Here is a 13,626-nt window from a genome sequence, read left to right on the forward strand (position 1 = left end):
TTTATATGAATACCTAGTTTAACTTGGCGGCTGTACATTCTCGAGTGAATGTTCGTATCAAGTATCGTCGAGCCACCTTAGGAGCGAGACGAAACGAATATTAAATACTCTCTTACTCGAAGTAAAGTTTACAGCTGCCGCCATGAAATTCCCAAAAAAATAAGTATTATATCTGAATACTTCTACTTGGTCTTTGTTTTGTTATCTGAGCCAATGAGCTTGTCTGAAACTGATGTGTTGCCATTATAATCTAAACCCTACCCTATGGTAGAATAAGATTATTTTTGTATAAGGTCAGCAACAAACTTTTCTGATTTTATTTGTTTGCCGTCTATATCTATTCCGATTACCAAAGAACGGCCAATAGTTTTGCATTATTGTTTTCGCAGTTTTAGCAGATAAGAAGTATAGGCATGCTTTTACGATACTGTAGGATTAAAGCAACGTGAAACATATTTAATTTTTGTGTTCTTCTGTAGTTATGGAAAAAAGGAAAGTAGTAAAAAGTACATATAAAAAGATTTTATTTTAGAACTTTATTTTATTTCTTAGTGTACAATTTACAGGCTATTGCATAACTTTAATAGCAGCTAATATTTACAATAGTATTTACAATTTCTTTATTATGTAAAAGGATCTTGGGCAAATTGAGAGTAGGGTCAACAAAAACGTCACTCAGTGCAATGCTAGTGCTTAGTAGATGTTAGGATGTCAGACGTCAGTTTTATCAGCTACCATACAACTTGCCCATTATCCTCGACAGTTAATATTTATTTAAATACCAACTACCTATGATAGTTAATATAGAAACGTATACACGACATGTAAAATACTCACTATAATCACTTACAGTAAGATAATGAAGTTAACATAACGTCCTTCTTTTTTGAAATCGGTTAAAAATCTATAAGCCAAATTCTTAGATAGTAAAACTTTCAATTTCGATGTCGAGACTTTACAAAATTACTTCAAAGTCAAAAACATACACCTATTTACACTTCAATTAAGTAAGAATTAATTTATTCATATGCAGTTACTTGACATGAAGGCGTCATCACAATATTCTGTATACGTAAGCGTAAGTAGATGAAGTAAAGTTACTTATTCGTAATTTTCAGTCGTATCATTTAAAATTATAAATTATCTTGGAAATACTTAGACACCTACTACGTATTCAATACAGTAGCACTCAAGAGACAATTAAGTAACTATTTTAAAGATTGAAGTCTCATACAATCAGTAGGTGCCTACGCTTTTCTTATCTGCTGTAAGTATAAGTAAAATTCATATTTAAAACAATTTGAATGGCACTTACGAAGCATATCTCTTAACCTACTTAATTACACACAACTATACAATAAATGCATCGGAGGTAAGAGGTTCCTCTGTAGAACATTGTCTTTTCAGTCATTATTCCACAAACAACTCGGTCAGATAATCGTCTCCCCGGCGGAGTAGTGGTAATGTCGAGGTTTTCTATACGAGTGTTGTTGCGGCGGCCTGTACGTCGCGTACTTGTGTGAGTGTCGCGACATAGTGTGCGTGTGGGCCGCGTAGCAGTGCAGCGTGAGCGGCGTGGGCGGGGGGCCCGCCGGACACTTGGCCAGCGCCGGCTTCCTCGGCCCCGCGACCCTCCTCCACAGAGCCTTCAGCCTCGGCGTTGCGATCCACACTGCGACCATCACGCCCAGAATCTGCGTCGCGAAGATCCTGAACAGGAACACCCAGAAGGCTGGCTGAGGATGCGTCGAAGGCTCCGAGGAGGGCACGGGCGCTGCTAGCCAGGCGTCTCTCCACGCGTATTCGTACACCCACGTGGCGAGGATGCACGCGGAGGGAACCGCGTAGAGAGCGGCGAAGGCGCCCAACCGCAGCAGACTCTGGTCGGTGTGCGCGAGAGGCGGTGGCGCCAGCAGCGGCAGCGGCGCAGGCGCGGGCGCAGGCGTGGGCCGCCGCAACACGGCACGTAGCCCCGACGACAGGAACACACAGCCTAACAGCAGGCAGATCGCTTCTGGCACGATCACCAGCGCCAGCAGTGACTTGCTCGACTGGTTGCCCACGTAACATGTCCCTGCAACAAAAACGACCATCGGTAAACGAACTGCAAAGTAAGTAGTTCGGCGGATACGGATTCTTTCTGTCGAGCCCTCTTTATCGAGCTGAATTACATTCCGATTTCCGAGCTCTCAATGCGAACACCTACACAAACATGCAGCGAGAAAAAAGGCTTGCATTAATAAGGCACCGGTTAAAAGGGCCGATTTAAAATTGAAATACGAGCGTGCGAGGAGGAAAGGTGTCGTATTTAACGGCTCGAATAATGGTCGAGCATTTCTTTCGCCCGCCATAATGGACATGAAAATAATGAAAAAAATAAAAACACAATACCACGAGGCATGATTGAAACTGCAATATGCCTGAGAATCGGGCGGTGTGGCACTTCGCCTGCACTTCTTGAGATGGCGATAAAAATAAAACCTAAGGCGATGACCGACACGACGACTGGCTCTTTAAGTTTAACGGGCAACATAAGTGTTGGAATAAGATCGCACGCTAAATGCATCCTATAAACCGCCGCTAAAAGCAGGAGCAGCGTCATGTTTTTATGTCTTTCCTTGAACTAAATTTAAACAACAATCAAATTGTTTTTATGAGTAGGTATTGGCGTTCGTATTTAAGTACTTAAGTATTAAATAAGATTCATACTGGCCCCGATTCCTGCAGACACCGCCTAATTTTATTTTAAGTTATATCCGTCATTTTCATATCCGTCGAAAAGGAAAGGGACGGATGATTCACAGCTCTTAATTTTACGAAGAATGAGTAAATGAATGAATAACCCGGGCGAATCAAAAGGTACCTCGCTGGTATGCAATCCGTTTGACGTGCTGTCTACTTAACTGTGACGGGTTATTAACGGATGTAAAATTTTTAGACGGTTGGTTTAGATTTGTGCTTAAAATTGACGTGTGTTCCATTAATTTTATGCTTGTCGATTACCCGTCCCTTTCCTTTTCGGCGGATAAGAAAATGACAGATATAACTTAAAATAAAATTAGATGGTATTTACAGGAATTAGCATCATTGTGGCACGAAATTATATTTGCATGGGGTAAATTCACTGGTTGCGAGTTGCGACGCGCCACTTGTCGAAGCACAATTTATGGCGACGCGACGCCCGGTCTTATTGATTTATGCAGCACTTCATTCGCAAGCAGCAAAATATTTTTATTCCGACTTGTCGAAGAACATAAATAAAGATATTGATAATAATAACTGTACTTACTGAATATAGAAGACTTAAAACCAAAGATTATCCTTATAAGTGAGATAAGACGCCAATTTATTACGAAGACAACAATAACAATAAAATAGTCTTTCGAATCGAGGTTGGTTTTCTCTGGAAACTTTTATGTTTCGTTTGAATCTGAACAAACTTTCTCATTCTCTGTACTTTTCTGCCTTATAAATCTATCGCACATTATCTTCGTGTACACACATTACTAAGATCCAGATCTTAGTATGCACAGCGTGTTGTCCATTCTATTTTATAAACAACTCTGCGGTCTTTTTTCTTTGCCGCAAAACTTAAGCCACTTAAGCACTCGTATCTTGGACAGGAAGACACCGAAATGTAAGGATTTAGGTACCTATCTGGACAGTTATTCTTAGCACTTACTTATTTATAATTAAGTTTTCCCTACTAAGTATATCAGCGCGGCAGTTTTCAAACTCACAAAAGTATAATCTAGGCTTATGATAAGGGACTTTTTTGATAAAATAATTTGTATTGCCATACCGCTTTTTGTTTGAAGTATTTAGGAGGGTTTACTGAAAAATACACTGCTACCGTAGAGATATAGTCGCCTATTAATTAGCCGCTATTTACTTTTACTAATTACAAAACAAAAAAAACCTTTAGTATAGTCCGCTGGCCCGTGTTGCTCTATTTAGTAAAAGTTTCATAGATTTACGCGGGTTCTAGGTACTGTAAAAGTGTAGACTTGCTGTCATATCAATATTTTGTCGTAGTAAGTAAGTAATCTTAAAGTTTCACCCGCCGATTATTTCTCTATCCCAATGGTTCAGCTGAAATCGCATTGATCACAGGACCACAAAGCGTCGGTTTTAACAAAACAGCGACTCAATGCCATCGCCGCATGAATGCGTGCCTCTGCGCACTTGTACCAGATTTAATCGCTTTGTGAAACGCCGCCGATCAAACAAGAAAGAGCTATAAAACGAAAAACTCCATTGTGATGCGATACGGATATGTATTAGAAGGTATTGATTGAATACGTTGAAACAATACGCGCATTCAGACAGAAATCTTTGAGTTTTTCTTAGTGGGTCTCGTTAGTTTGATCGTGAAATGGTAATAGGCTCAGTGGAGCGTGAGTGTGAGCCGTTGATTTTGAATGTACTTAATCGGTAGCTATAATAGAAGTTTTGAAATTTTGTTGAATCAAGTTGGAATTAGGAGTTGGAACAAAAATATATGATCTCTCGATTCGACATTTGAAATTATTTATCTTAGTCTAGCTGTAATTCGAACTCGATTCAACAAAATTTCAAAGCTTCTATTCAGTTTAGTTATCCACTTGTTTGAACAATCATTATGCAATGAGGGACTTTTGTCCAAAAAATATACAGATGGCACTGTACAGATTTTTCCTTCGTTTAACCTTTTACTTTCATGGATAACAGACATATGCATCTTTTATCTTTGTTTTTGGGTATAAATAACGGCCCTTGTTATTACACTCTGGCACAGCACATCTTCCAACAATTAATAAGTATTCTGAACAAAATAAAGAGATGCAATATAGGTAACAACATAATTCTACTACATAATGTGATCCAAATATCAAACAATAATTATTTTTAGATAAACTTCTGCCCTTACATTGTATTTTTGAATATTTATGTATGTACCGGAGTAATGAAAAATAGGTAATTATCACTATTAAATCTGTACAACGCCATCATATTGTTTTTAGGGAACTTAGCCTGAAAAGTCCTTCATTAGGTAGATGTTTTTACTCGTCGTACTTACAATAAAGGCTGTAAGTACAATCTAAGCACAATTAAATATGGAAATGCTTTCTATAGAAGCTCACGAGCTACTTCGTAATGAGATTACATAAAGACTACATTTCCTTTACAAACAAGATCCTTTGTAAGGCAACCAATATATGCACATGTTATTGAAACTTAATTAGGTATTTTCATATAAAAAAGCAGTAGTTTTTGCGCCTTTAACGCATTTTATTTATTAATAAGATGTTTCAACACCCTGTACAGTTACGTATGATGGGTCGTCGTATATGGAACTTCCCCTTATGGACAGAAGTTTCTTACGAGGAATATAACCCGACAGCTAACAGATGGACATGGATGTATGACTAGTTCTTATGATAGACAGACGTATTCGATATGGCCATGTAATAGATAGGTAATTATGGTGGTAGCCAGTAATGAGAAACGAGGTGTAAAAACTGGAAAAGTTGATGGATGGGCTTCTGGGACATTTCTAGAGGGTTCTCACCGTGGCCTCATACATAAATGTAAAAGTTGTTTTATTGAAGAGGTTTTTACTTTGGTACGGGTATGGTAAGCAAGGAGATAAATACATCCTGCAGGTTGATGATGCAATATCATTAGCTTTATAAGAAGCACCCCCCTCCTTCCTTTCCCTTCGTCCTTGCTTTTTAGTTGACATCTAATTAAGTACATTAATGACTCTAGATGTTTTGCAAGATTAAACTGACGAAGGCGTGCGCCCAGGACGCGGCCAGCTACAGCAGCTACGAGTGCCTGTCGTTGCGAGCATGAACGTCCTACCTGTGAGCTCATCAGCGTCAACATCCCTGGTGACCAGGACAGCGGCGGCGAGCGCAGCCGGGACGCCCCACGCGGCCAGCTGCAGCAGCGAAGAGTGCCTGTCGTTGCGCGCTGCCCCCGCCGGCGCGGGCGGGCGCAGCACGCTTGCTCGCCATGCCCCTGCTACTACCACCCACCTGAAAGAGAAAGACGACTGGTTAGACAGAGACAAACTTCAAAAACCTATACACAAGGTCTTTGACCTATACCTATGCGTGCTACACAGGATTCAGCCGAAAAAGATATGGCGCATACGGTGTCGCGGGTTTTTTGCGTCGCTTCTACTCGTCAGCCATAAGTACCTTTTACCTAAAACATTCGTGAGTGGTGGTAGATAGAAAAATACGATTTTGTTTTTCAATAGTGTTCTCTGATGATTCTACAGTGAAAATAAACGATTTTATTTTGACTCCTTGATTCCATTAAACTATTTCACTAGCGCAGCGGTGGGAAACGTTTGGGTTACATTTTCTAGGCGTAGTATTATTCCTTACGTATTCTGTGCTTCAGTCTTCGTAATTTATATAGGTATATAGAGTAGGTACATATTTATGAATACAAGTGTGTGTCTGTGTGTGTGTTTGTCTTTTTTCACTACTTGGTCCGCGGAGCGACGCGAGCGAAGGATCTTCATCATTTCTCACTATATATATTTTTTTATCGGTAAAGAAATGTCTGGAAGTGTATAAGTAAGTACCTATACTCTAGATTTACCCGATTATAAAACTGACCGTAACCGACCATTGGGTGGTTATTGAAATAATAACTGGTCAGCGGTGAAACCGATCAGCTGTTGACGGCAGGTGATAATGAAATTGCCATTGAAATGGCAACACTAAGTACCCATTTACAGGTACTTTGATCTGTAATTTTCGCTCTATTCTTTGAAATTAGAAGGTACAGTCAGAAGCAAATAGTTAGTGACAGTCAATGTATACAGTTAGCAACACTCAGAAAGTTCAAAAATTAGAGACGTTCAAGGTGGCCGCATAGATAGTAACACTCTAAGTGACCAGAAACATCGGCACGACCTGCGTGGTCAAAAAGTTGGCAACAACCTAATCGTACAGATTCGCGAGACGCTTACAATGTCCAGTAGTTCGGCTCAATCGTTGTAAATATGACAACACTCACTGCGCCAATCACATTCAAGCAATGAGTGAGAAAGTAACTAAATCAAATTAAGCACTTTGCCGGTGTAAAAGAACCCGTATATTTACAAACATATTTACTTACCATAAATAAATACATGAAGCCAAGTAACCAGTTCAACACGAAAACAAAGTCAGTGTCGGTGTAATCGAGAAGACAGCGTAATTCGATATCAAATGAACACAAACTTGTTTCGGAGATTATAACGAAAACGTTTTGATGATCCATGCGTCGGTAAAACGTTCTTTTATTATTTCTTTTAATTATTATCCAAAAGCAAATAGTAGTAAGTAAGTAGATAAGTACCTAATAATAATAAAAAGTAAAGCAAAAGTATGGAACTGAAAATAATTTACTACAACCAACAAAAATCATGAACTTTGCGACGGAAAATTCCACTTGATATTAACTCCGAATCATGGTCTGAATCATCCCCTCAGTATTCGTTACGATGTCACTAACACCCTGTATAGTTATAGTGAGTCAGAAAAGCCTGAAAGATCCCCAACACTTAACATTTTTAAGCGAGTGTGGTCGTACGAGACCCTTTCAACAACGGCCGTAAACCTTGTTGAACTTACGTCCAAATAAATTACAGCCTATGTCAACTCTTCAGCTCGTTAAAACCCGTTAAGACATCTGACAGGTAAATCCTTCGGCTAAAGGTGTTGCGTTGTGTACTGACAAATTACTCTTGAACCGCGATGTAATAAATTACTTGGGAAAATCAGAGGCCTACTTTCATCGGTCGGCCATCCAGTGGCGTGTTATGCGGGTACTTAGTCAAACAAGTGTTCCTTGTTTGAAGAGAACCGAAAGTGGCGATAGTCTACAAGTCTGTTTGTCTTCGACTGTGTTTGATCCGGCCTCTGCCGACATGTGTAGGTACATTTACCGATGTTTGAACGATTTGCATTGTAATAATTATGTGTTCTTAGAAGTGCAGTTGTGTGAACACACCGGACAGAAGTGTAGTATGAGTATTATTCAGTATTGATTAGGCAGTCGGTCTTGTAAGTGAGACTATGTGATTTACATTCGATATGGGTTCAGTGGTTCTATTTTCCTTGAGGAGGTTTTTCTTGCAGCTTCTAAGTATTCCCCGGCGACACAGGTTGTGAGAAGCTGCGATAGTTATAGACGGAAGAGATGTTCGTTATGAAAAAAAAAATACTATTCAAAGTGTAACTTTGCTACCTTGGTAATAGGTAATCATCGCATTTCCGAATACAAACGGATGCTAATTTCCATGTCGTATATCAGAATTTGAATTCAGAACTAAGTAACTAGTTCTAATAATAATAATATCTAATAATCATCATCATCATCATCAGCCCATTAACGTCCCCACTGCTGGGACACGGGCCTCCCCTATGGATGGATAGGGAGATCGGGCCTTAAACCATCACGCGGGCCCAGTGAGGATTGATGGTTATTAACGACTGCTAATACAGCTGGGACCAACGGCTTAACGTGCCTTCCGAAGCACGAAGGAGCTCGAGATGAAAACTTTTTTTTTGTGGTCACTCATCCTATGACCGGCCTTTGCGAAAGGTGCTTTACTTCAACAATCGCAGACCGAGCGCGTTAACCGCTGCGCCACCGAGCTCCTCTTACGGGTTTAGTTAAGTTAATCTACCTTTACCTATCACCTATACTATATGGGCTAGGTAAATTGAGAGCAGGGGGGTTAAAATGGCCACATCGAAGCAATATTGCTATTTGACAGTTGTTGGCATTGCGCACATACTTTTATATGCGCAAATGTCAAATTGCAATATCACTTTCTTAGATGAATTGTTTCGATGTGGCCATTTTAACCTCCCAGAGCACATAAAAGAGCATTTATTTGAGCAAAGTGAAAACGTTTATGGCATAAAAACGAACATTATATCCTAACATTAATAAAAGCTGTCTCAACAATGAAATTAAAAAACTTATAGAATATACATAACCATATTATGGACATACTTATAGTGAACAATTTCCGAGATTTCAAAATCCAATCAAGATTTAAGAATTTATGACATGTACTTAGCTATAAAATAAGTCATTTTAGTATACCTAGAAGTGTCTGTGGTTCAGTTTTATTGGACTATAAAACTAAGGTTTAGTATTACTATGAAAGGAAACTTATTAGGTACCTACCTAGTACGAATTTGATAGCACTTCTTTATAGTAGAATCAATTCTTTACTATTATATTGTATGTTCTTCTTCTTCTATCATGTGGGCTGTGAGGTGGTTTACCAACCTCATCAACCCTGGTGTCGGAGTTATTATTGAGCCGCCAAAGGCTCCTGACATGGCTTATGTAACGACTACTTACTTACGTCAGTCAGTAGTAACCGGGACCAACGGTTTAACGTGCCTTCCGTAGCAGGGTTCAACTTACTTTCGGACAATTTGTATGTTGAAATATTGTTAGTATTACTCAACTAAAACAAGATGTGGGGGCTAATGCCGCACTTGCACGACTCGAGAATGCGGCTGTGGGTGCAGAGCTGGCTAGGCTCAAGGCGGTATCGAGGGCTGAATCGGAAGCGTGGCTGCAGGCGTTACCTTCTCCTCACGTGGGAACACTGCTTGACGATGACTCGATGCGTGTGGCGGTAGCTCTCCGCCTGGGCTGCGATGTTTGCGAACCTCATAAATGCATCTGCGGCTCCATGGTGGAGGCGAGTGGTCGCCACGCGTTAAGTTGCTGTCGGTGTTCAGGTAGATTCCCACGCCACCACGCTCTCAATGACATCGTCCGGAGGGCCTTAATATCCGCCAACATCACATGTGTGTTGGAACCGCCGGGGCTTAGTCGGTCTGATGGAAAGAGGCCAGACGGCCTGACTGTGGTACCTTGGCAGAGAGGGAAATGCCTACTTTGGGATGCCACGTGCGTCAGCACTTTTGCCGCCTCGCACCTCAGCCGAACGGCATAGACAGCCGGTGCCGCGGCGGAATTTGCCGCGAGTAGAAAGCGGGAGAAATATTCGGCCCTGGAGGGCAACTACCTCTTTGTGCCACTTGCGTTTGAGACTACAGATTGTTGGGGGTCGGAGGCTATAGCCTTCGTTAGGGAGGTGGGGCGAAGGATAAGTGACAGGGGGTCGGATGCTCGTGCGGGTTGTTTCCTGGCGCAAAGGTTGTCCATCGCCATACAACGTGGTAACGCGGCAAGCGTGATGGGGACCTTTGCGCCCGGATCCACCCGCGGGGGCTAATTTGACTAAATAGATTGTTATTGTCTATTTTATATAATGTGTATTTCTGTTTTGACTGTAATGTTTATTACGAATATTTGGTTGTAAGATTTTAATAAATAATTAAGGACTGAAACAAAACTTAACGAAATACTATTTTATTTCAAATTAATAAAACGTAAGTAAGTACAAGTAACTCAAAAACCGATGAAATGCAAATGTTATTACAGAGAGGCGCGAATGGACAAACCTCTTGCAAGCTTTTAAATGCATTTTATTTTTCTTTTTATGCAGCGTCAAGTTCGCTTCAAGTGGCCATTAAGATAGCGTTATCTGCAAGAACGATTGGTTTCACGCTACGGCATTATGGAACCGACTTCTTAAAATAAAATTAGGAATTTATAGTCTGTAAGTACTTGGAATTTAAAGTGTATAAATCAATAATTTATTATTACACAAAATAAAAACATTTCTCCCTAACAAGAAAACTAATTTTAAAAGTAAGTACTTACCCACTTACGTATTCCTTCGTTTATTTTTAATGGTTTAAAATATGCGCGTCCAGTGTTTCCGCTAAGTAAACAGCCATATTAAAGTGGCCAGTATTATTTCTTAGCTCGTTATTTTTTTTTTTCATGTTAACCTTTAGGATACGGGCCACACACGTCGCAATCATGTTCTTATTTCAAATGTGTTCGGAATCGTAAACGTCAAAATAACGTATGCCTGACTGTGCGTCACTCCCACCTCAACTGGGTGCAAGAAGTTTCGGCTTCGGCTTAAAAATAAGAAGGAAATAAGTTAGGTAAGTACCTACTAAGGTTATGAAATGATTAAAATGTTTGCTGCATACAGAGCTAGAAAAGCTGACTGTCGAAATGAACACTACAAGTAATTTGTTATTTATATATCTGAATGAACATCCGATAATCGAACGTAAATCCTTAGGTACTTGAATTGCTGCCATAAAGAACACTCGTTAGGCGATCGTAACAATAAAGCTCACACCCACTGCACTATTTAGAACGGACCGTTCATCTACTTATGCCTGTTCGGTCACGAGCATTAATATGTATACACTTTGGTACCATGTCACATTAACTTTTTTGACAAATTGAACTGTAAGTCTCACTAAATGTCAAATATGTTAGTGCGACAGAGTTCTAAAGTGGATACATTATATTGCTCATGACTGTTCACCGTCAGACACCTAAGACAGGCTTTACAATCAGGAATAAAAGGTATCTCTACTATGGTTATAGAATAGGGAATAACAACGTTTAGAACGGCAACTCTCCGCCCCGCACTAGTTCTATCTGGCGCCGACCTCACCCCTCTGGGTCTGCCGTTAGTTAAGGAGATGAGATTTCTCCTTTTCTTTCTTGAGTGGTCGGGGTGTGCGGCGGTGTATTCAGAATTATCGACACCCTACACATCATAAAGCGTCGCAATTGAATTAGACTCCCAACAATAGCCTAGTTTCCGACTAGTTAAGTATTTTTACTAAACGTCAAACACGAAATTACTATGCAATTTGTATGAAAAACAACCTGTGACGTCACAGAAAAACGTGACCAAATGTCGCACTTATTATTATTGTATATGTCCCTATAAGGCACTAAGCATCCTGGAACCAGCAGAACAACTTCCGGGACAAGGAAACACGTCTGTCCACAAAACGAGATTTATTACAAGGGCGAATATCAAACTACTCACATTTCATCTTAATTAAAAATAATATTAAACGCCTAGTACTTTTGGTGGTATTACTTTTAATCGAGCAATTACGCTCATACATTACAATTATTACATTTACATTTATTAAAATTCATAAATCAGTTAAATAGAAACACGAAAAAGTTTTTTGTCACCTCCAGATCAGTCTTTATTTAATAATCAGAATTTCATAATTTATGTTTGACCTAGGAAACTACTTACCTAATTGTCGGTTGCAGGAGTTGCAGGTCAAGAGGCGGCTCAGCTTGAAGAAAGTTGAAAATTTCACTGCCCCTTGACTTCAAATATATCTACCTACTTACACAGAAAAACGGAGAGAGACTTGAGGCCTTTCAAATATGGTGTTGGAGGATAAGTATAAGTTGGACAGACAGGGTTTCTAATGAGGGAGTGCTAGTAAGAGTCAGGGAAAAGAGGCAAATATTGAGAGTTATTAAGGACAGAAGAGGCAAGATGATTGGACACTTAATAAGACACGATGAATTTTTTAAAAACATCATAGAAGCAAAGCTACAAGGAAAGAGAGGAAGGGGAAGACCAAGAAAAGCTTACATCGAACAGATTAAAGTCGTGTCTTATAAGCAAGTTAAAGAATTGGCATTTGATAGACTAGAATGGACAATGCTATACCGACAAGAGCGTGGCGTGGCGAGTGGTGTCTTAAATTAGTGATGTATCGACGTAGTGGAATTTCACTTCAAATTATTCATTTATCAGCCTTGCATGTTTTGAAAGTTAATCCTATAAGTGGAAATATCTAAACTGACTATTCAATACTTCATGCGGCTTTACTGGTGTTGTGTTGATCCTCAAAGATGAATTAAAGAATTGTTTCATTCACAAAATAATGCTGATCTGAATGCAAGTTGATCCTTTGTTTGTCCTATGCGTTGTCATAAAGACTGCAGAATGTGCGCAGTCAGGCGACGTGGGGCGCGTTATTTCGGGCGTCGTAAAATCGATTATCCACTGCGCGCGCGCCGAAACAGGATGCACTATTTTTGTTGCACCGCCATCGTTGACAGTGCGCCATACTTATGTGCTAAATTGACGCAAAGATTACTAACAGGTTATGTAGATATATTATCACATGGGACAGAAATTTAACTATTTTCAGGATTCTTCTGTAAAATGTATGTTGTGTTTTTGGTCTTAACTGTCATTCTATGCTGTGGCAAAATTTTCGTTGGAATAATGCCGTAGAATGTTATAAATCGAAGCAACTAAGTACTTATGTCGTTTACGCAATAGTAGCAAAGGGAGCCTATAAATAAATCAAACGGACAAGCACTGTATTTTAGGAATGTACCATTCAGTCTGTCGTGACTAGTGAACCAGCTCCTGGTTAACTTTGAAACTTCAAAGAATTCCTACGCGAGGCACGACCAATCAGTAAAATGAAGAAACATATAAGGGTGCCTAACACACTTAGCCACGGACTTTAGAACCTTTGAACTTCACGATACACCTTTAACGATAACCGAAAACGGCGAACGAGTTCACAGCAGGTGGCTAAATATGGACGCTCTTAAGTTGAACGAACACCATAATTCCATCCACCAACTTGTACAGACCTCTACCTAAAGAATTCTATTATGTTATCTCCAAGAAAAAAATAATAATTCAGAGCTCGACAAACTTCAGCCATGTTATGC

General features: G+C 39.9%; 1 protein-coding gene across 1 annotated transcript in view; it reads right to left on the reverse strand.

Annotated features, from left to right (window-relative positions):
• Positions 1 to 513: 513 nt before the first annotated feature.
• The window catches only part of LOC126373798 (frizzled-4), a 46,177-nt gene continuing 33,064 nt past the window's right edge, over positions 514 to 13,626 (reverse strand). Inside the window, exons 2-3 of the mRNA XM_050020101.1 lie at positions 5,848 to 6,023; positions 514 to 2,074 (exon numbers count right to left, since the gene is read on the reverse strand). Of these exons, the coding sequence (XP_049876058.1) occupies positions 1,431 to 2,074; positions 5,848 to 6,023 (820 nt within the window). The 3' untranslated portion in view covers positions 514 to 1,430. The remainder of the gene's footprint in view (positions 2,075 to 5,847; positions 6,024 to 13,626) is intronic.

Source organism: Pectinophora gossypiella, chromosome 16 (genome assembly GCF_024362695.1).
Source record: "Pectinophora gossypiella chromosome 16, ilPecGoss1.1, whole genome shotgun sequence".
Classification (NCBI taxonomy): domain Eukaryota; kingdom Metazoa; phylum Arthropoda; class Insecta; order Lepidoptera; family Gelechiidae; genus Pectinophora; species Pectinophora gossypiella.